At 38.9% G+C, this 23,416-nt stretch overlaps 3 protein-coding genes across 3 annotated transcripts; 2 read left to right on the top strand and 1 right to left on the bottom strand.

Annotated features, from left to right (window-relative positions):
* The first annotated feature begins 1,752 nt into the window (after nt 1–1,752).
* Nucleotides 1,753–7,619, top strand: fgf8b (fibroblast growth factor 8b). The gene is made up of 5 exons (XM_084715964.1): nt 1,753–2,591; nt 2,684–2,720; nt 3,324–3,504; nt 6,122–6,228; nt 6,514–7,619. Exons 1-5 carry the CDS (start codon nt 2,533–2,535, stop codon nt 6,808–6,810), a joined length of 681 nt encoding a protein of 226 aa, XP_084572090.1. The 5' UTR covers nt 1,753–2,532; the 3' UTR covers nt 6,811–7,619.
* Nucleotides 7,620–10,699: 3,080 nt separating this feature from the next.
* Nucleotides 10,700–13,206, bottom strand: dpcd (deleted in primary ciliary dyskinesia homolog (mouse)). Its single transcript, XM_084713930.1, has 6 exons — nt 13,050–13,206; nt 12,331–12,411; nt 12,101–12,225; nt 11,823–11,956; nt 11,561–11,663; nt 10,700–11,077 (listed from the first exon to the last, which is right to left on the bottom strand). The coding sequence occupies exons 1-6, from the start codon at nt 13,111–13,113 to the stop codon at nt 10,973–10,975; spliced, it is 612 nt and encodes a 203-aa protein (XP_084570056.1). The 5' UTR covers nt 13,114–13,206; the 3' UTR covers nt 10,700–10,972.
* Nucleotides 13,207–14,660: 1,454 nt separating this feature from the next.
* poll (polymerase (DNA directed), lambda) lies at nt 14,661–22,014 on the top strand. Its single transcript, XM_084713918.1, has 8 exons — nt 14,661–14,803; nt 14,961–15,258; nt 16,358–16,475; nt 16,569–16,907; nt 17,085–17,258; nt 18,623–18,751; nt 21,040–21,208; nt 21,311–22,014. Exons 1-8 carry the CDS (start codon nt 14,689–14,691, stop codon nt 21,670–21,672), a joined length of 1,704 nt encoding a protein of 567 aa, XP_084570044.1. The 5' UTR covers nt 14,661–14,688; the 3' UTR covers nt 21,673–22,014.
* The last annotated feature ends 1,402 nt before the right edge of the window (nt 22,015–23,416 follow it).

The following is a 23,416-nucleotide window of genomic DNA, read 5'->3' as shown; positions in this document are numbered from 1 at the left end:
ACTGGAATCCAGGCACAGAGATGAGGATTTGTGGTTGTCACAAAGAGAGGCAAAGTCCCTCCTCTTCTTGCCTCATGGGACCTTAAGTAAAAAAAAAAAAAATATGAACAGTAGTCAATGGTTAGAGAGAAATAACTTTTTGCTCCTTTTTGAACTGTGTAATGAATTTAACATGTCATGTTTGTCAGTTCAAAAATATTTTACAAGCCAAGAACATTGCAATTTGTGGCACGTTTGTCATAGTTTAGTTTTGTGTGAAACAGCTCAGCAAATTACACCTCTTGTCTCACACCATATAGAACATATATCACATGTGCAATGACGGGTTTTATCCAGCTACTCCTGGTACTTTTATCAGAGAAAAAACGAGCAGACCTGTTGCTTGTTCAACTACATCCTGGTATGAAAACACACAGGCATCATAGCTTCAGTGGCTAATGTTAGCTTTTGGAGAAGGAAAGCCATGATGTCACTTCCATGACTTCCGTATGTGTAGTCTTTCTAATTACATATCTTCACAGTCTGATACAAATCTATGACAAATGACAGCTTCTTCTCTCATATGTGTAATTCATGGCATAATTCAAATGAGATCAAAAAAGTATTTGTCTCTTGCCATTGACTGCTGCACATATATTTTTTTCTGAAGTAAGGTCCTATAGTGGTCCATTGAAAGCAGAGAGACTTCTGACTCACTGAAGTTAAATCAACTTTTAAAATCTCTGTTACAAAACCAAATAGATAGGCAGTTTTCATTTTTAATTTTATCTCAAAGTCAGGGAAGAAGTTTGACATTTTTAACACAGGTGGAGTAAAATGTTATGAATTTGGGGTAGGCATAATCGAAAATAAAGTAGTACTACCGGTATTTCAAATGCAATACTTTATTGGCTGTGAAAATATGTAGCTGTTATTTCAAAACACTTGATTTAAGGAAAAATAGCTACTTCAGAATCTTTATTCACATCAATTTTCTTCTTGTGCTGGATTGAAAAGGGCGTCTACACCAATTGATCAAGCCTGGGGTTTGCTCCTGACAGGCAGAGTTCAAAGTGTCCCATGTTACAACCGCCCCCTTTCTTCCCTATCAGACGAATGTGTAACAGTCACGTCCCCTTGAAGGGAACCCTGCCGCTTTGTTGTCAGAAAGAGTAATTACGATATAATTGCATGATGTAGTGTATGAAACCATGCTGTGAAAGTAGCAGAGTGGCCTAGGACACACTTTGTGAAAATCAAACCAGGATTGTGAAAAGTTATGGAAGAATGATTGTGAGCGAGAGAGCATTTGTATCCAAGGCAAAGGCTTTAGATGTTATGTGAAAACCATTCTGTGTCATGTGTTCACATGGAATACATATTACTTACATATGTAGGATGAAAAAGTACATCAAGGTCCGTCCTGAGGGACCACCAAACAACCTCTAACCTGCAGCCAGGGAATAAGTTAATGTAACTGTAGATTTTCTTAAGTACATGCCAGGGAATTTTTCCATGTGGACATTTCTGCTTATAGAAAACCAAAGTGCACACTGAGATTTTACATGGATGAAGATACACTAATATCATGACATGTGCATGAATGACATTAATGTGAACACATGCTTAGTTAAAAACATGTTGTAAGACAGGCTGATATTAGATATTATGTGTGTGGATCTATATTAAACAACAAATAAGCTCTTCTCTTATTGACATTTTCATCTTAAATGTTTAATTATACATTCAACTTACTGATGGATTCTGTGTTCATAGATTTGTAAGCAAATAGGTGCAGGCAAAGTGTTTTAATAAGTATTCGGTTTCAAATTGGCTCCAGCTTGAACGCTCCGCCTGCTCTCGCCGAGGATATTGACTTTCCCGCAAGTTAAAGTATTTAAATGTGGAGGGAGACAGATGCTGTATGCGGACTGGAGGCGACCACAAGAAATACACGTGTGGGAGGAAAGTTGACGTTGGGAGTTTTACTGTCTGTGCAACCTATAGAGAGGGACAGCTGTGGCATCTTTGCTGTGACTGCACGGAAGACAAATAAAGCCGCGTTGCTACTCGTGGGATTCATTCAACCTTTTTTTTTTTTTTTTTTTAGCTGAATCACTGATTTTCAGGAAATTCACAAGGCGCATCTGAGCGCTGATGTCTAAAGATCCGTGCGTAAAAGTAAAAATAATTGCCACTGCTCTGTCACAGAAAGTCAGAGAGGATTTGGAAACTCAACCGAGACCTTCATGAATGAGAGTGATTGACACGAAGAGGATTTGATGGAGGTGGTTTGGTGACAGCGACACTTTCTGCGGACTTTCAGTTTGGATTGGCACCGCAGCACCTATAAGTCTTCTGGACTTGTATCATTTTATCACAACAGTATTGAGGGGATCCTGTACCTGCATGGGAACGTGACAGTTCGGATCTCTTAATTGTCACGGCTATCGCCTTCTATGTGTAACAAGAGGGGGATAAAACTGAGCTGAAATCCCCATCAGGAGGAACTTTATTTCCGACAGCTTCCAGCACCGAATCAGTGGAGTATTCATGAAGCAATATTTGAACTATTACAAGATGAGGCTGAGAACATCGAGGTTAGGTTATCTGTAAGTAAAGATGTGCCAAGACAATATAGTTAACTGTGGAACTGAATTCGAGCAACAGGTTTTAATTTTTCCTTTTCTTTACCCTGCATCAGGTTAATCCAGTTCACGGCGCTTTGCTTTTACGCACAGGTAACTCACATTTTCACTTCAATAAAAACATTAATGTTGCGTAAAGTTCTATAATTAAGTAAGTAAAAGTTAACAGCGATGCAGGCGCCGTGCTCAGCGGCTTATAGTTCAGCGTCTCTACATCTGCAATGGGCTGCAATAACAATGAAAACATTTTATTATGAGTGCTATGGCAATTGGCAACAATTCAAACATCTTGAAAAGAGGTAAGCTCCAGCCTAAAAAGTGATTGTTAAAACACATGTGGATGGAGAACGGCTGAAATGAGAAAAAAAGAGAAGAAGTCAGGACGGGGTGAAAGATCATCGGTGGTAAAAACAACCTATCAGAGGGAAATGTCATCCCCGAGGGTCCATGAAAGCATCTCCAGAAGAGACACCGTACATGTACAAATAAACGAGAGAAGAAAAAGCAGGATGAACTATTTAAACGTGATGAATGACATAATGAACTGTGGGCCTGGGCCTGGGCTGTTTGACTGGCAAGCTTTAGTCTCCTCACAGCTGACATTTTTCAGGCTTCCGCGACGTTGCAAAGTAAAAATTCGGCGACATTAAAAAGTAATTTCACATTTCATGACATGTGTTTCCTATTGTCCGACAGAACACTGTGCAGTCTCCTCCTAATTTCAAGCACCATGTCACCGAGCAGAGCCGTCTGTCGGACCGCATGAGCCGCAGGTTGACACGGACGTACCAGCTGTACAGCCGCACCAGCGGGAAACACGTCCAGGTCCTGGCCAACAAGAGGGTCAACGCCAACGGGGACGACGGAGCGGTGCACGGTAAGAAAAACCACGACCGGAGGACAAGGCTGGCAGAGGAGAATATTAGTTAGTACTGATTTAAAGAGCTGATAACAACACCTCCAATGACAAAACTATAGTTCAGTGTCCATTTAACCACCAAATCTGTTAACACGGGACGGGAAATGTGCAATTAAGATAATAAATAAGAGAAATATGCAGAATATTGTCATTTTATTTGCACTCTTTAAACATTTTGCGAAATATTTTAGCTAAAAAAAACACCTGAGGTGTATAATTACTGTACATATTTAATCATACTTAAAATATATTTTGTTTTTATTTTGTTGAACAATTCAAATTTATGAGAAAAATGCAAAATATCGCGAGAATACGTGATGCAATTTGTACCCTCTGAACATATATTTTTTTAAATATCACAGATAAACAATCACCTGATGTGGCGTGTGTAATCATATATTTAAACATAGCTTAGTTACATAAATGGCTTGGCCCAGGTCAAATTTAAGAGAGAGAAATGCAAAGTATCACTAGAATACTTCATGTGATTTGCACCTTTTGCTAAATAGCTTAATCCTCACCAAATAGTTTAACCCTCACTATGAGTGGGTGAGTATAATTAGATATTCAAATTTGCTGCAGACATATAATAAAAACCTGAACAGAGGTCAAATTTATCAGAAAAATATGCAAAATATTGCAAGACTGTGTCGTGTAATTTGTACCTTTTGCCCATTTTGCTGAATAACCTAGCCTAACCCTCTCCATGAGGTAGCATGTATAATTACATATTCAAACCTAGTTATGCAATAAATAATTGAACAAAGGAAACATTTGTGTGAGAAATACTCAAAACATCATTAGAGTATATCATGTAATTTTTACCTTTTGAACATTTTGCTGATTAGCCCAGCTAAATAATCAACATGAGTTGATTTGTGCATTCAAATCCTGTTATATAAAAAATAGCAGATCTGAGGTCAAGTTTATGCAAAATATAGTAACAATATGTCATGTGATATCTTTTGAACATTGCGTTAAATGGCCTTATTAAACCCTCACCCTGAGTTGGCATGTACAGTTACATATTCAAACATTTTGAGTTTTTTTATGGTTATTTTTTGAGCTTTTTAGCTTTTATTTGATGGGACAGCTTTAGACAGAATGCAATGGGGGAGAGAGAGAGAGAGAGAGAGAGGGGGGAGAAGACATGCAGCAAAGGGCCACACGCTGGAATTGAACTCATGGCCGCTGCTGAGGACTCATAGCCTCTGTATATGGGGCGTGCGCTCTACCAACTGAACTACCAGGGCACGGGGCCCACATATGTTAATCAATTCAGGCAGAACGCTTTTTATTGTCTCTGAAACGATGAAGCAACTTTACTTGAAGCCCCTGTGTGTTACGACCATGGATGTATAATATGACCAGATGAATCAGAGCCGATGACAGCTAAAGGCCATCGTTTCTTACATTTCAATGTGTTTAAACCTCAGGAAAACAATAAAATAGGAAACATGCTCGACCTCACCAACATGGGAATTGTTTAAATTCAATAGTGCGTGGGGCGGTGCTGAAAAGCGGTATAAATTATGTCGTTCTTGGCGGGCTGTAGGAAAATGTTTGAGCCAGGAGAAACAGTAGTAGCACTTATAAACATCGTTAGTGGCATCAGAGTTGCCATCTTTTATGGCCTCATGAAGATGATTTAATTCTTGAGCCTGTTGGTCATTTAGAAAATCCTTGACACCTGTTATGATGGACTTGAGGGAGAGACTTTGTTCATTGCTTCAAGCAGGGAAAAATTGTCTTTAAACTTAAAGGGAGCAGAATTCCTGTCACCAAAGGATTTTGGTGTGTCTAGCCATCTTTCCACCGCAGCCACCACCATCCATCCACTCTTCTATGCCTGCTGGCTGCTTTTTGGAGGCTCATTTTATGAGGAATTTTCATTGCATTACAACTCAATGTATGACTCAATTTATAAGGAGCGGTGAAGTCAGCATCTTCACTTTATACCTTTTCCTCTCCTTGCCTCTCCTGTGTGCTCTTTTGTCTTTTAAATTTCTCGGCCTACACACACACACACACACACACACACACACGTTTGCACAGAGGGAGAGGGAGAGAGTCAGTCATGCACACATTGGCTACACGTCCTAAGTGGGTGTCACTCTTGTAACCGGCCCAAATCTGACCGCTGCTCTGTGCTTGTGGCTGTGTCCCTGACCGCAGTATTCTCACTCTCCTTTATCCCCAGCCTGAACTGCATCACAGCACGGCATTTACAGACGTTCAACAACAATCGCGCCGTGCAAAATCACTATCATTTGGTGCTATTTTGGACGGCTTGCGTGCCATTGTTAAAGGGTGCTACTGGATCATAAAAGGGTTAAGAAGAAACGAATATCGTCGTCTTCATGATTCTGGTTCACCAATCATGATCATTTCCAAACGATTAAATGTCATTTCATGATGACATGATGTGATTCCACTATACTGTAGTCCACCATACATAAAGAGCACATTCAGAGGAAAGATGTGCCGAGGCCATTTGTCTCACACACTGTAACATCATAATCTGCATGCCTGCACCATGTCATCTCATTATCTGTGATCTGTTTTGTCTGTGCAGCTAAACTGGAGGTGGAGACGGACTCTTTTGGAAGCCGTATTCGCATTAAAGGGGTGAAGACAGGATACTACATATGTATGAACAAGCGAGGGAAGCTGATCGGCAAGGTAATCTGGAATTCATAGTTCTGTGGCCGCGTGTGACTGAAGCAACATCTTGAAGTTTGTTTGTTTCTTGGAAATGTTATTCCAGATTTGCAGCTTATGGCGACACATTGTTGAGACACATTCGCAGCCAGAACAAATTTGATTTTCAGATTGTCTGAGCAGCCCTCTCAAGGTTTCAAAGGGTATTTGATTGTCTGGAAATAAAGACGATCCGCTTTCCGCTTCCTGGAAATTGTCCAAAATACCTCAACCCCCCCCCCCCCTCTTTTTTTTTCTTCCCCCCAGCGGAAAGGACGAGGCAAAGACTGCATCTTCACTGAGATTGTCCTGGAAAACAACTACACGGCGCTCCAGAACGCCAAGTACGAAGGCTGGTACATGGCTTTCACACGCAAGGGACGTCCAAGGAAGGCCTCCAAGACCAAGCAGCACCAGAGGGAGGCCCACTTCATGAAGCGTCTACCCAGGGGGCACTTGCTGAACGAGAGGAGGCCGTTTGATGTCCTTCCTCTCGCCGTCCCCGTGCACCCTTTGAGCAAGCGGACTAAACATTCCCATCAACAGCGCTCAGGGGGCCGCTGACGACTGAAGCCACTGAGGGAGAACTGTGGATGAACCAGCACAGAAAAACCACTACAGAGAGAAAACCAGTGCTCCCCAAGAAATTAACTTTTACAGTCAAGTGTCCATACACTTTTTGCCTCATTTTGTGGACTTGTGTAATTTCTTTGTACTGGACTGTATGTAAACATTGACTATCTAATCTGCTAGTTATTTCCAATTCAGACAGACTTTAGGACAGATTTTTACTTATTAAATCAGGGGGCAATTAAACGCAACGTCAGGAGTGAAAACCTTTGGTTAGGAGTTAGCCAGCTCAGCAACCAAGAATGTTTTAAAGGACAGTTCACCCCAAAATCAGAAATACATATTTTTCCCTGGCCTGTAGTCCTATTTATCCATCGAGATGTTTTTGGTGTGAGCTGCTGAGTTTTGAAAATATCGCCCATAGAGATGTCTGCCTTCTCTCAGATATAATGGTACCAAAGGCACTCGGCTTGTGGTGCCCAAAGCAGCAAAAAAATACATTTGAAAAATTCAAAACCAGTGTCTCTCACCAAAAATAATGACCCAGTTAATAATGACCCAATCCACAGACCTTGTTGTGAGCAGTTTCATGTACTTTCTTTCTAGTAGAAAAGAAAGTAGTTCCGGTAGATTCGACTGCAGAAAGACAGTAGTTGCAACAAGAAACTGCTCACAACAAGATCTGTGGATTATCTTGAGTAACTGGGTCATTATTTCTGGGGAGAGACACTGGTTTTGAATTTTTCAATTGTATTTTTTCGGTGCTTTGAGCACCACGAGCCAAGAGCCATTTAGTCCCATTACACTGGGGAGAGGAAAAACGGCCGATATCTCTGAAAACAAAAGAAATCAGGATGGAAAAAATAGCACTTCAGGCCATAGGAAAATATGTATTTTTCATTTTGGGATGAAGTGTCCCTTTAAAAGAGAAACGAGTACAATGAAGCTAGACATGGCAGCTATCTGTGGATTTTCTTGTGGTTACAGCATTTGAGTCTCAGTCAACATGCTATCTTTCCATTAGGAGGCCTTTCTGGAGAATTTTTAGCCTGTTTTTTTCTACATATATGAATATATTTTTACTGTAAAAATGTAAATGATGTCAAATGATGGAAATATTTATTGTAGAGTGTATATTAAAACCACTAAAGAATCCGTTCACAAGTTGCTTGGCTTTTCTCTCTTGTGGTTGTTTTGGGACGGAAAGCTAGCTTACATTGTTGGTCGCCCCGAAAAACTGTTGTTTTTTTCTTCTTCTTCTTCTTGAAGCTGGAGACCCAGATAACTGAGGGGCAATATCTGTGACAGGCCACTGAATTCAATGTGCTCAGCAAGTGAGACTTGGGCCTGAATGGCCCGAGCTATGCATTAAAAGCGATGAGGTCAGCCCACCATTTTGGGCCAAACAAAGGTTACCACCATGTAGTTGCATTTCTCACGATCGCGCACCGTAACCCTCTGATCAAATGGGCCCTTTGTGAAACCTCATATAAAAGGGCATGTTATACAATAGTGGGTTCGAATAATAACACGAGGAGGGGTCAGTTATCAAAAAGAAGCCAGTCACACAGGGAGGGGTAAGGGGCTGGAGGAAGGGGGGCTCTGCAGAGAGGGGTTGCAGAAAAAGCATCAGGGCCTGTGTGGCAAAATGTGGCATCGGCTGAAAGAGGGGGAATGGCTGGGAAGAGGCATTCGGGAATGAAAGGGAGGCAGAAAAGAAACCCTCTTCCCAGAAGCAGTTGAGCATGACCATCAGAGGCCAAACGACAGGGGAGGAAGAAGACCCTGAACAGAGGGGCTCGGCTGCTCTCACAGTGCATGAGCTGGATGTCCAATTTGTTACTTGGTGTTTGCTGCTGCAGGAATTTGTTTTGACAGCAGCTCCAGTTCCGAAGACTATAAAGCATTAAACTAAATAACGAAAATTAAGACCTCAGAAAGGATGCTGGGTATTTGAGGCGTCTGCTCAGCAGCACAAACCTCTTAAATGATATATTTAAGTACAGGGTTTCCGCACGTTTCAACAGGTTAAATTTAAGACTTTTCAAGATCTTTTAAAGACTATTATAAATGGAGTTTAAGACCTATTTTAGGTCAGTTCTGGCAAACAAGTATGAAGGTTTTGGTGATGTTAGAATCAGGGAAGATGGTTTGAAACCGCTCACCTGTGTCTTTATTGCACAGGAGTTGCAGGAATTAACGTCAGTGCCGTGGGACCATGTTGGTTTTGTTTTGTCACAGCCTGATCAAAACAAATGTTTCCCAAAATCACATTTAAAGTCAAACTGATGTTCATGTAACTTTATAAAAGTAATTAAGAACGCATAGTAATATTTCACAATTATCGACCGATATATTGGCCTATCCAGCTATATTGGTCTATATCAGTGTTGGCATATATATACCAATATCTGATTTGACAGACTGTCAAACCATTTAATTTGAATTCTGGCAAAATAGTCTATAAAAACCAAAGTATATTTGTTACATTTTTTCATGAACTTCACTAGAATAATTAGCTGTACACTTGAAGAGTCAGAACTGTTCTTTATTTTTGTTATAATAGTGATATCAGTGAGATTTGGTTCAGTCAGAGTTGTGGAGTATTAAATCATCCATTTTTACGTACCACCTCTGAGCCTGAACCCCCAGGGACAATATGTGTGACAGGCTACAGATTTTTAAAATACAAAAATATGAAATTATTGGTTATCTTATTGGTATTGGCCATAAGATGGAGGTAATTACTGGTACCAGCTAAGAAGAATCCATATTGTGGATCTCTAAAGTAATGTCAACTTTTTAATCTAATCCATTTTTCAGACCTGTAAAAACAGAATTTCACATTTTAAGGTCAAAAATTCAGATAATTTTATGTCATACTGTGAAAGACTCTTTAGGGACTTGCATGAAATCCTTAAGTAGTACACACCGCCGCCCTTCATAAATCAAACAGGCAAACTCAACCTGATCAAGTATGTATGAATGCATTTTTGTCAAAAGTTAAAAAAACAAAACAAACATCAAGTCCTTCACAAGAATTTGCAAAACAGGACAGGCGGGGTTTAAAATGTTTTCTTGTCTTCCTATTCTTTCCATCTGGAAGAATACAAAGCACAATGGTGAGAGAGACCTGTGGTTTTGTCTCTGCTTTTTGCACTTGCTCTCTGGGTTTGGACAAGTGGTAAAAAATGCAAGGAATCACAAGGTTGAAACAATCTATATTTAAATGCCATTGTCTCTTTTAAACAGCACTGTTCTTTTTTTATCCACTGTCTAAGTATTTCTGGCTGGGCAGGGTTTTTACTTAATTGAACTTGATGAAAAAGTAGACAAACATCCCATGGGGAAGCATGGATTTATATGATTCTTTGTGTTCTGTACATAACATATACATACACACTGACTGTAAAATCCCCAAATGTGAAATACTGTCTTTATATTTGTTAGACAATAATATAAAATCCATTTGGAAGAAATCCCTGCAACAGTTGCACCTTTTTCTCCCTTGTGTCTGTGGAGTTTTAGCTGGAGACCACTGTGTCAGAGTGTCCCCCTGTTGTAACGGGAAACAGTAACACTAGCTTGCTCTGTGACCAGAGTTTCCGTAATGGCTTTCAGGGTGGCCCACTACATGCAAGGAACATGAGGGTATTCAGTTAACACAAATGGGATGTGCTTGTAACAGTGACCCCGGAACGAACGGGCATGAGGCATTGTGTGTTTTGAGTGTTTTACAAGGACATCAATGAAAGGAGGGTGGTAGGTTATGTGACCCCCATGAAAATTGGTCCCAAACAGACAATGTTGTAATACAATTTTAAATTTTTCAACAAACATTTTATGTAAATTCTTTATAAAATATAAATAATTTAGGAAACAATAATGTTTCAGATATAAATTTAATATATTTTACTGCATATATCAGTATCAAATATAAATGGCAGGAAAAATTACATCATTAACTCTAATAAATGGGCCCCAATTAGCGATCACAATTAGGAGAATATAACCATGGACAAGGCACAGTGCAAAGGTTTTCTTAAGGAAGGGACCCACTATAAATTAAGAGCTCACATGTGACTTCAAAAATGACACAGCAAGGCTCTGCTTTGAATCCAACGCAGAATGACTCTCTTGCTCCCACAGTCAGAATTCACTGAGTTTTGCAGTCGACATCCCCTTCAGCGGTCCCCTTCAGTTTCTTCAGCTCCTTCAGTAGTTCCTGTTCAAGGGTTAAGATCTCCTTGGGTTTCTTGTACTGGACGAGTAAGACAAACAAACAAAAAAAAGAAAGTACTTCAACATTCTCCTCATCTCCCTCAAACAAAATCCTTTAATGTAGAAATATGTGTAAAATAGAAAGCAAATATCATAAAAAAGCTATTACTGTTGGCATAACAAACATTGTTTTAATGTAAAAAACAGCACGCAGAGAGAAAACCGGTGAACAAAATCTGAGAAAAAAACATGAGCATCTAATCGTCATGATTTGCATTAAATGCTCTAATAGCCAAAGTTAGAGTTTTCTAATGTAATTAAGGATGATATTTTCTCAGTGATTTTCTTTGGATTTATGTTAAAAATATGTATATTTCTGCAGTTATTCAGACTGCTGACATGATACTTTTCAGGTCTCTGCGTTCAACAAGTGGTAATCCACTCAGCTTTATATTTAAAACATGAGGTAAAATAACATTACAGGTATAGATCCATTATTTTTTCATTGTTGTGCCAGACTTACACTGATAATTAAAGTGTTGTTCGCGTGAGTGAAGCTGAGGGCAGAGCTGTCCAATGGCAGCTGACTGCGGTCTAAATCAACAATACCGAACTTCTTATAATACCTGGGAAGACATGGAGAGGATGTCATGTGTTTGTCAAACCACTGTATAGACAAATTATTGTAAACAGTGCCATCTATAGGGAGGACATGAAGATTACATGCAACAAGTGTACAAGGAGCAGGAATGAAAAAAAAAAACAGTGTTCTCATGCATTTTTACTTTTTGTTTGAAGTTTTTATGATGATGCATCTCTCAGATGGCTCCACAGAAACACTGTAGACATCTTTGGGGTAGGGAAGATTGCGGATTCTCCACTGAAAGCTGGTCTTTGTGTCTTTACGCATGAACACAGGCTGTGGAAACAGAAATCATACAAATCCATTTCACAGGCATGACATTTACTGGTGTTTTTGCATCAAAGTTAACTAAAAAAAAATAAAATAAAAATGCACATTAGAAAATGAAGTGCTTCAAGTGCAATTTTAAAGATAACCCACATTGGAGCAGTTCTCCTTGATCACTTCCGAATCTGAAGAAGTGAGAGGGCCCGCAGGTGGCTCCCCAACCTCTACCTGCCACTGGCCCTGAGCTCCAAGTGTGCTTTTATGTCGCCACTTTCGGACTGAAAAGTACAAAACATTTTATAAGATACATAAACTTATGCCAATGAATTTCACAACCCCAGTAGCTACATGCTGCTGCGTAAAACTCAACACCTGTTGCTTACCAATGAGCTCATCTGTTTTCAAGTCATACTCTTCGGCCATTTCTTTTCCATCTGTAAAGAGGTAGTGAATCTTCCTTTTTCCTGGGGGTGGAATTTGTAAAGATTTATGATACAAGCTAGAAAAACACAACAACAACAACAAAAAAAACCCAAACAGAATACAATAATGTGTTTCTATTTTAACTCAAATATGCCAGCTAGATTCAATACTAACCCAGGCTTACATGTGATAATTCTTCAGAATATTTCTTTTATCCTGTTAACCACAATGAATTGAATGAACTTTTTGCCAAATAAAAACAGTTGTAACTGCTGTAATCAGAAACCAGCATGGATAGATAAAGGGTGCTGCTTTCAGGAATTAGTTAGTGCAAAGTGAGCAGAGATGCTAACAAGAGAGTAGACCAGACATGCTGATTAGAACTAACTAAATGAGATACTACCTAGACTGTAAAGACCACGGTAAAGTGACTGTGATTGCGCCACTTTTTTAGGACACAGGGTTTCTTAATTGTGCTTTACTGGCGACAGTACGTCTATCATGGAATGTGTTTTGTTGTCTATTTATATTAAAATAGAACATGCAAGAACCAGACTAGTAACACTAATATTAGCTGGAAAGCTAGCTAACTCTCTGAATTAACATAGGCTAACGAAACTAGTGTTGGGAAAACGAGATTGACAAAAGCAAATCTTGTTATTTGAAAAACTTTACTCACCGTCGTGTATTAGAGCCGTTTTCTTTGATGATTTTAGGATATCAATCCAGTTTTGCACAGCCATGGTTCTAAAATGTTTGCTGCTCAGGGGCTACATCCGGTCTCAACTCGTAACCACAGCAACCGAGGGAAACGTGAACCCCGGAATAGCGAAACACTCGCGAGATTTGTGCTCTTTTTTCTTAATTATGCACGCTGTGCAAACGAATGATGTTTTATAATACGACAGTGCTGGGAATGACTGTTTATATTTAGGGACACAAAAAATACTTAATTCGCATTAAGAAAGAAAAATTATGGTTCGGGTTAAAATAATCATTCTGCGAGATCTTCTGCTGTTCTGGAGTTCCCATCTAGACGTGACCATAAAACCAAACTAAATATAAAAAGTATATATTGAATGATTAAAACTTTAACATAGTAAAAGCTATTACACACAACCAACGTTTAAATTGTAGTTTTGGTGTATTATTTAGATACAATTTTAAACAAACCTAAGCCAACTAACTGACCCGGAAGTAAAACATTTGAATCTGTTTTAAAGGGTTCTGTGTGGATGGTTCCATCTGAACAGGGGTAAGAGCTAAAGTATTACAGTTTAAAGAGTTTTCTCCCTATAATGAATACGTATATTTGTGTATGTTTGAATGAATTAATGTATAATTGAACTGTTGAGAGGAAATGGTATTAAAAGACCGACTGCTTGCTGTTTCTAACGTTAGCATATGCTAAAAGTACTTAGCTCTAGCTAACACGATAAGGAAAATTGATTTTCAGTTTCTCTTATGAAGCAGCATTTTAAGGGCTGTGTCACCCAGCTTAACAACAGCTGGATATTTGCACTGAGTACAAGCAAAGACAACCCCACTACACTAATGCTGACAGTGCTCAGTAAGTGTGTCTGAAATGTGTTGCACTGTGTTGTAACGTTACTAAATTAAAACGGGTAACAGACGCCAGTACACTTACTTTGTGGTACTTGTGCTTCACTTAGATTTTATACTACTTTATACCGTCATTTCCGCTACATATTAGAGAGAAATATTGTGTTTTTAAAGCAGTACATTTACGTGACAGCTAAAGTTACTTTGAAGATTAATATTTTACTCTCAACACTAATGATTATGTGAGCAATTATAATGTCCTGTTAATATAGATAAAACAATCCAGTAGTTTTTAAAGCAATTAAAAATAGCTCCACTTTGACCAGATAAAACATTAAAATGCAACTTACATATGAATGCATTAGTAAGAAGAAGCTGGTATTATAATATTCAATAATACAACACTTACAGGGGACTTTCTATCTGCTTAATGTGTGGTTTTACCTTTGATACTTCAGATGATGTTTTTACCTAATGAACATTACTTTACAACACATTAACTGAATATTTTTACAGTTTAATATCACTACTGTTAAATTGTAATCTAAAAACTATGTTAGACATCAAATAATAAAAAAGAGATAATAAGAGATTTCCCCTAAAATAACAGGTCTTTCAATTATTTAATACTTGATTTCAGTCTATTTTCCAGTGTGAACCCATAACACACACTGTTTTGTGAATGGATTTTACTCTGTAACTTCACAGTTCTGCTTCATGTCATAGGCCCCTGGTGTCCCCCTTCAAGAACCAAGATGGAACCTCGTCACGGGATCATGAAAGCCTTTCCCAAAGTTAAAAGAGCCAAAGTTTTACCTGGAAAGGATGCACCCCTAGCAAAGAAGAAACCTGATGAATATGATGTCACAGGTTATTACTGTGTTTGTGTGTTGGAGAGAGAGACTGGGTGAAAACTTGTATAGATAGGACCTGAACAAATATATAAAGTGTGCAAGAGAGATAGATGAAGGAAAAATAGATACTGATTGCACCAGTCCTTGTAATGCGTTCCTCTCTTCTGTCCCAGGAAACACTTTTAATGGTGTCACAGTGTACATCCTCCTTGCTGGAATAGGAAATGCCAGATACCAGATCTTCCAAAGACAGATTCAGCAGAATGGAGGACAGACGGAGAGTTCACTGTGTCCCACTGTAACTCATGTTGTTGTTGATGACAACATGGACATGGACAGGGCTCTGCGCCTACTGAAAGTGGACTGTCTGCCCTCTGGAGTCCAACTGGTGAAATGCACGTGGTTGAGCTTGTGCATCAGTGAGAAACAGCTGCTGGATGTTGCCAACTACAGCCTTCTTCTACCCAAAAGGTTAATGAACGTGTAGTACGTTATAAGAATGCCAATGTCTGGAAGCTGTTGTTGCCTGTAGCTGTATCTCATGGTATTCCAGTGTATCACATACAGAGACATGTGCTTGTCAAAGTACAACCCTAATTCCATAAAAGTTGGAATGTTGTGTAAAATGTGAATAAGAAAATAATGCACTTATTTGCAAAAGCCTTTTGACCTATATTCAATTGAATACAGGACAAAGATACATATTTAAAGTTCAAACTGATTAACTTTATTGTTTTTTGTAAATATATACTTAGTCTGAATTTGATGCCTGCATCATGTTCCAAGAAAAATTGGGACTTCCTCAGTAAGCATTTGGGAACTGAGGACACTATATTTTAGTCTCCTCAGTTTTTTGTAAGTTTTGGAAGTGAAATTCTTGCTTGATATACAGTCTGACTTAAGTTGCTCAACCGTCTGTTGTTATATTTTGTGCTTCATAATGTGCCACAAATTTTCAGTGGGAGACAGGTCTGGACTGCAGGCAGGTCAGTCTGTTTTACTGTGAAGCCATGCTTTTGTTACACATGCAGAATGTGTCTTGGTATTGTCTTGCTGAAATAAGCGGGGACGTCTCTGAAAAAGACATCTGGATGGCAGCATATGTTGCTCCAAAACCTGTATGTACCTTTGAACATTAATTGGGCCTTCACACTATGACAGTTACCCATGATGCCATGGGCACTAACACACCCCATACCATCACAGATGCTGGCTTTTGAAGTTGGCCCTTTAATACACAATGACGATACAACCACCTGTTACCTATTCATCTGTTTACCTGTTGAATGTCCTCAACAGTATTTTTAGCATTCCACAACTGTCACCTTCCTTTGTTGCTGCTGTCCCAACTTTTTCAAAATTTGTTGCACACATCTCATAAAAAATGAGTGTTTATTCACAAAAAACAACAAAGTTTACCTGTTAGAACATTAAATATCTTGTCTTTGTTCTGTATTTGATTGAATACAAGTCAACTTTTTGAAATATGGGTTGTATATCTACTTATCACTTAGACACTGCATTTACCATTGAAATTTTAAGTATTTACAAAACTGTTCTCTCCTCTCAGGGAATCTGAAACAAGGCCTGAAAATAATAAAGAAGAGTCGCTGAATGTCAAGCCTGCTGCAGAAACTGTTGTAGAGCCAGTGTCTGGTCAAACCAAGCGAGAGGACACCATTGACGCAGTAGGTTCCCAAGCTCAACCTCGAACACATAAAAACAAAAAGTGTCTGTGTGTTGGATTGTTATTATAGTTTTGCTTTATATTTTACTCTCAGACGGTTCCAGACACTAAAGAGGAAGTGCGAGGAGAGGAAGATGGGGTCTCTCAGAGTGACCTGGAAGCTCTCATCACCGGCCAGAGCCCCACAGAGGAGACTCCTGGCCCCAGTCTCAACCCCGGGCCAGACTCTGCTCCTCAGAAGGTGGTCTTGGGGAAATGGGTCTGTGCCCAGTCCTCTCAGTCTAAAACCAATAACTTCAACAAGCACATCACAGACAAACTAGAAGTACTGGCCAAAGCCTACACGCACCAGGGGGACAAGTGGCGGGCGCTGAGCTACTCCAAGGCTGTTAACGCGCTGAAAAGTCACCACAAGCCTGTTACATCATATCAGGTAACCTAATGCAGTGCTTTTGATATGATGCTGTTGGTAGTGTCAGTAATGTGTATAGTTGTTGGATGGACTGGAGCAAGTACTTTTTCTTGGATGGCTGATAATTTTTAGTTAACTCTACAGGGATTATTTTGCATATATTTATCTTTTAATCAGATGCTTTTTCATTTGTTTTAGGAGGCTTGTCAGATTCCTGGAATTGGGAAGCGCATGGCTGACAAAATTGATGAGATCATGGAGAGCGGTCACCTGCGGAAGCTGGATTATATTGGGGAGGCTGTGCCGGTACTGGAGCTTTTTACTAACATCTGGGGTGCAGGAGCCAAAACTGCACAGCTGTGGTACCAACAGGTAAGGCATACACTAAAGAAATATTACCATTTTTTTTAAAAAGTTTTATTTTCAATACAGTTTAGTAACAGTTAGTTTCCAGAGTGGGTTTGTTCATTTAAGTGAAACAATTAGAAAATACTGTATTATTTCTTTGATTCACTGCTTTGTTCTCACTAACACCACTCCCTCACTTCATTCACTTTCTAACTCTCTCATATATTGAGTATATTCTACCTGTAACAAGTTCAGAATAGGTGTCATTATACAAACAACACTCTAGCAACATATCAGTTTGTGCTGAAAGTAGAGCCTGACTGACATGGTGTTTTTGAGAACGATACTGATTTTAGAGTGACTGAGACGGATAGAGTCACACCGATTACTAATATAGGGAAATAAAAGCAGACCTTTTCTGCGTGGTTTGTGCAATGATTTTGCACCAATATGGCAATGAAAACTCAGATGGCTGTTTTCTTTAGCAAATTGCTTCAATATTCAATATTCTATTTTATTTTATGTAACATTTTAAGTAATATAACATATACAGATGCCAGCCAACTGTGGGAAGGAACACTGTGAAAATAAAGAATAAATTAAAATAAAATCAATTTGTGTGCATTTGTACCTGCTGGGAGCTCCTGTTGTCCTCATAAATCTTCCCCTTTGTGCAAAATCTGAATCACCCACCAGATCATTTTCCTTATTATATGTTATGTAAAAAAAGTTTTCATATCAGTGCATTTTAGTATACTGATATATCCTCTATAATCGTTTATCAGGCCAATATCAGGTTGTGCCCTAACAGAAAGACATGAAGAGGGATACTTAATACTTAATACTGATAAAATATTAACTTATTGTATATTGGTATCTCTGTAAGAAATCACAGTACAGACAAGTACTGACATGTACCACCAAGTCACCAAGAAACAGTGTCTCAATACATAGTTTTTCCACCAGAGGGCGCTTACAGGTTCATTTTCCAACCGTAAAATACCCCACACTAGTAAGCTTGTCAGACCTATTTAAAAAACTATTTCAAGAGATCTTCATCTAAAAAGTTTTATGTTAAAAAATATATGGTATGGTTATTATCAGATTTTGTAAACTCAGAATACCAATATGCAAGTATCGTCAAAAAAATCGATTAATCTATTAAATATCTGTTATTCTGCACAGAAAAGTTAACAATATAAAAACTAGAATGAATGTGTGCAATCTTTATCAGAATCATCAAGGAATAGTAGGTAAGCTGTTGGATATTAAATTTAATCATAATTAAGTTAAAAACAATGGCAAGAAGGGAATGAGAGGCCAATGTTGAATATATAATATTCTGTATTCATGGAAGATTTTTTTTAAAGATTGTATCTGTCTTTTAGGGATTTCGCACATTGGAGGACATCCACACAAAAGCCCACCTAAGTAACATTCAGAAAATAGGACTGAAGCACTACGATGACTTTCTGGACCGAATGCCCAGAGAAGAAGCAGGAGCCATAGAGAAAGTGGTAATGCATCTTCATTTGTGGCGACATCATCTACATGTATCACGATGTGATGACAACTGACATGTGTTTGCATTTTTCACCACTTCAAAAGGTTTAGTCAAGTTTACATCGAGGTGAGATATCTTTGAAAAAGATTCCACCTCCAACCCACAGAAATTTGGAAGCAGAGGGCTTAAAGTAGGAAAAGGTTTGTGTCAGCTTTCTTTTAGTTCCTGATAATGGAAAAACCAGACGGTGTTCTCACAAAGTGGAGCATCCCAAAGGGGAAAACTAATTCTTGAAAGTTGCTGCATCTTAAGTTAAGCCAGATACCTGTTCACTCCAGAGCGTTGAGTACAACGCTAGTTGTTTTCATATTGTATTACTTAGATTTTCTTTTTCCTCAAAAGCTGCCAGATAGAAAGTACACATGAGATAGATGACTAAAGCATGTGTACTCCCCCTGGCTTGTCAAAATAATATGTGATGCTTTAGCGAGTGTACCTCCCAGTAGTTGGCTGGGAACAGGTAAAAACTTACTTGTTTGTCAGCAGGGGGTACAAACAAGTAAGTAAGAAGGTGTGCTTTTCTACTATTCAGCATCTCTTCAGGTCCTTAAAAAGCTCTAAATCCAGTCATCTGAATTTTAGGCCTTAAAATGTCTTGAACAAGAAATCTGTAATATATTTGCTGTTCAGAATCATAATAAATAATCATGATATCTCATTAGAGATGAAAGAAAAATGGTACATGAAATACTCTGTTCTGACAACAACAGCACGCCTTTTCTTTGACCCTTTTCTTCTAAATTCCTATTCCAGCCTGTAACTCGTATTATCGTTTTCTCATGTCACATTAATTAGTGTTCAAATTCATTTTGAACGTTTGCAGAATAAATGAGTGTCTGTTTATGAGTCATAAGTCATAATTAACAATCTTTTAGAGGGAGTAGATGTTTATAGTGGTTCGGTTGCACAACAGGCGGTGACAGGCGGTCACTGAACTCCAACTCCACTGTGTATATTTTCAGAAAAGTGGGCTTTTGTTTTCAGGATAACTGGGCAGCACAGTGGCACAGTGGTTAGCACTGTTATCAAACAGCAAGAAGGTCCTGAGTTCAAATCCCTCAGCCAGCTGGGGTGCTGTAGAGTTTGCGTGTTCTCCTCGTGTCTGTGTGCGTTCTCTCTGGGTACTCCAGCTTCCTGCCACTGTCCAAAGACATACAGCATAATAAGTTGGTGTGAATGTTTGTCTGTCTCTATGTGTCAGCCTTGCGATGAACTGGTGACATGTATAGGGGTATAGGTGTATCCCACCTCACACCCAGTGTCAGCTGAGATAGGCTCCAGCTTCCCCGCGACACCTCAAGGACAAGCAGTTATGGACAGTGAATGAATGAATTAATAACGGACTTAAGTTTATATCAACTGACAACTGACAGTTATAAACAGTGGATCAACTTACAGTGTAGGACTTGTCATTGCTTCTTCTTTTTTTTTTACTTTACAGTTTTTGCGCATGTCCTGCACTCCTGCAGAATTCTTGCAGCCTGAGCTTCCTCATGTCAGGGAAGGAGGGGGTGGAGGAAACAACTTGCTTCAATCACAGATTGTATATTAAATAGGATTTAAACTCATTTATTACAGTGTCTATCGTTCCAACTCGCCATCTGGAATCCAATACTCATTTTTTGATTTGCACTTTTTACATATTGCTCCTTTAACTGTGATTTTGACTTAAGAAGTTAACAATAGCCTTCTTTCACAAAGTGTTCTTGAGGCACACCCAGCTAGTGTGTTGTGCAGCATTTCCTCTCACAGAATAAAAACAGCTACTTCTAGAAATGATGAGGTAAAACTGTTTTTATTAATGTTACTTTCATATAATACAGATAATTGCAAGTTCAGAGATCTGGCTTGAGAACAGTTGATGATACTTGGTTCAAGCCTGTTGAAAATAACAAATTTGAGGTCCACTACACCATGTTCAAGAAAACGCTCAAATCGATCAATTTTGACTATGGCAACATTAAATGTAGAGGTCCTCTGGACTTTGAATAAATTTACTGACTTTGCAAGTAATTCTGGGACTCAGATTTTTCCTCATATCCTTTCCTCCATATCCTTTTTTGCCAGAAGGGATGTGAAAAAGGTCTTAAATTGCATTCATAAAGGTCTTAAAAAGGTCTTAAATTTAACTTGTTGAAACCTGCAGAAACTCTGTTATTGAGAAGCCAGATTTAAAAAAAAAAAAAAAAAAAAAAAAAATTCCATCTTTGCAAGATAAATGACATCTTCTATTCTGTGCAGGTGAGAGATGCTGTCCAGGCTATAGACCCACAGCTGGTGGCGATGGCATGTGGTTCCTATCGTCGGGGAAAGGCCACGTGTGGAGATGTTGACGTGCTCATATCTCATCCTGATGGGAAGTCCCACAAGGGTGTTTTCAAGAAAGTGTTACAGACCCTCCATGACAGTGGTAAGTGCCATCTGTTTGGGGAGGGGGGGATTTTGAAGATTTTCTCACTTGTTCATTTGTTTTTCTTCAGAGAAACTGAAAAAACAACTGTTTATTTCAAAGGTTTTTTGACGGACGACCTGGTGAGCCACGAGGAGAACGGAGAGCAGAAAAAGTACATGGGCGTGTGCCGCTTGCCAGGACCTGGCCACCGCCATCGCAGGCTGGACGTCATTGTGGTGCCTTACAACGAGTTTGCCTGTGCGCTCATGTATTTCACCGGGTCGGCACACTTCAACCGCTCGATGAGAGCCATGGCAAAGACAAGAAACATGAGCTTATCAGAGCACTCACTGAATGAAAATGTGTTGCGGCAGGGTAGTTTGAAGGTGTATGGCGGCACCCCACTCCCTACACCGACAGAGGAGTCTGTTTTTAGTCTTTTAGGCATACCGTATAGACAGCCCCATGAAAGGGACTGGTGATGATTTGCCAAGCACTAAGCCAATCACTAAGCCTTGTCTGGTTTTATAGAAAAATCATGATGACGAGAATGGAAACTGCAATTATGCTCAAAAAACAGTTTTAGGAATGTTTTACTGCTCCACAGATCATGTAAGAGCCCTGTTTGACTTGAATGCTAATTTTATTATACAGATTAAAGGGCAGAGTTCAGTCAAATTTCAAAAACTACATATTTTCTTACTGAACTCTAGTTTTATCTCTCCCTCCAGACTGTTTAAATAGAATGAACCGAGATCTTGAGATATCCAGCTCTGAAAGGTCTGCTGCCAAACGAATACAGTACAATGAATGGGATTTTGTGGCAGAGTCCAGAGCTTTTATTTATTTTTCTTTTAGCATAGGGTAGTTGGATTAAATGGATAGCTTGGATTATTTGATGTGAGGTTATTTGAGGTATTTATCGACAGCCAGTGCCTACAATAGCTATCGGTTAATACTCCCCTGGTCTGTATGAAGCAGGGAGGAGTACCGGCATGGATAGAAGCAGTGAACTCCCATGGAGGGAGTCACCAACAAAGAGTATTTTATAAAGAAAAAAACAATATCAGTTTAATCAGTAAATCGATTTCAGTCTATAGTTAGAATGCTTATGTTACTTAGCCACCAGACAGCCTTCCCTGATGGGAAAGTGCTGTTATACAAGCTAAATATCACTCTCTCCAAAACAACCAGACTTTTTTTGCTTTAATAGGTTAGTTTGTTTGTGTTATTGTGCGAGTTTGGTGAATCATAACTATCCTTTTAAAACACTGAAGTAACACATAACACAAACAAACTAACAGAATGAGGCAGTGTCAGACCAGCAACCTCTGTGTTCTGTGAGGTCAAATTGCTGATTTCACTTTTGGAGTTTGGATGGTTTGGAGAGATTTCTCATCAGAAAAGGCTGTCTGACATCAACATAAAGCAGTGAATATTGATTTTTTTTTTGTAGGTGACCCTTTTTTAAGTGACTAGAGTACTTGACTCTGTCCACAGCAGTTATTCACTTCAATGCTCTCTTCCATGCTCGTCCTCCTCTCCGCCTTTCCAAACTGAGGGTGTGTTGACCAGCATCTACTGTAGGTAATACACTGATTATTGATAAATACCTCATACAACCCAACTTGAAATAATCTGAATTATCCCTTTAAGCTGAGTAACTACAAATATTGTTAAAAGATAAATTTCTGTTAAGTTTTACAAATGTTAATTACTAAAACTTGACATTTATATAAGAAAAAAAAAACAAATATCAATTGGCAAAACTTTGATTGTGCAAGGTTGACAGTGAAATGTTTCGATGGTGAATATCTCAAAACTTGAACAGGTGAATCCAAAACTGTCTGCAAGGCTAGATACCACCAGAGGAAAGAGGAAAAATATGTGATTTTGCAAGGTGGCTGAACTGGACCTTTAAAGACATTTTACTTGGATATGCTTGACAGCACTGCATTTTTATGAAAGATGAGTTATGATAATAAAGCGTACTAAAGGGTAGGGGTGTAAGTATCAAATAACTCATTATTTTCTCATGTCTGTAATTTACTTATTGTTAAGTTTGCATTACACTCTGGGATTTTAAAATCATATACATGAAGAAAGTCTGTCCATTTATTAGTTTCTGGCTCAGGGAAAGTGGCAAAACAGTCAAATTGGCCAAAGCTACTGTGGATAACTATTATCATAGGTAATGTAATAATGTAATATATTTTCATTTCCATT

The sequence above is a fragment of the Lutjanus erythropterus genome, chromosome 3, assembly GCF_056507025.1.
Source record: "Lutjanus erythropterus isolate fLutEry1 chromosome 3, fLutEry1.hap2, whole genome shotgun sequence".
NCBI classification, from domain to species: Eukaryota; Metazoa; Chordata; class Actinopteri; order Lutjaniformes; family Lutjanidae; genus Lutjanus; species Lutjanus erythropterus.
Note: the sequence above shows the minus strand (reverse complement) of the source record. Positions and strands in the feature narration are given on the sequence as shown.

What these genes read in the sequence shown, in the direction of transcription:
- poll (XM_084713918.1), top strand. Translation starts at nt 14,689, where the DNA reads ATGGAACCTCGTCACGGGATCATGAAAGCCTTTCCCAAAGTTAAAAGA. An exon ending in AGCCTTCTTCTACCCAAAAG is followed by an intron (nt 15,259 to 16,357) that starts GTTAATGAACGT and finishes CTCTCCTCTCAG; the next exon opens with GGAATCTGAAACAAGGCCTG. An exon ending in AGCCTGTTACATCATATCAG is followed by an intron (nt 16,908 to 17,084) that starts GTAACCTAATGC and finishes CATTTGTTTTAG; the next exon opens with GAGGCTTGTCAGATTCCTGG.
- fgf8b (XM_084715964.1), top strand. Translation starts at nt 2,533, where the DNA reads ATGAAGCAATATTTGAACTATTACAAGATGAGGCTGAGAACATCGAGG. An exon ending in CGCTTTGCTTTTACGCACAG is followed by an intron (nt 2,721 to 3,323) that starts GTAACTCACATT and finishes ATTGTCCGACAG; the next exon opens with AACACTGTGCAGTCTCCTCC. An exon ending in GGACGACGGAGCGGTGCACG is followed by an intron (nt 3,505 to 6,121) that starts GTAAGAAAAACC and finishes TTGTCTGTGCAG; the next exon opens with CTAAACTGGAGGTGGAGACG.
- dpcd (XM_084713930.1), bottom strand. Translation starts at nt 13,113, where the DNA reads ATGGCTGTGCAAAACTGGATTGATATCCTAAAATCATCAAAGAAAACG. An exon ending in GAAAACAGATGAGCTCATTG is followed by an intron (nt 12,226 to 12,330) that starts GTAAGCAACAGG and finishes TGTACTTTTCAG; the next exon opens with TCCGAAAGTGGCGACATAAA. An exon ending in TCAAGGAGAACTGCTCCAAT is followed by an intron (nt 11,957 to 12,100) that starts GTGGGTTATCTT and finishes CTGTTTCCACAG; the next exon opens with CCTGTGTTCATGCGTAAAGA.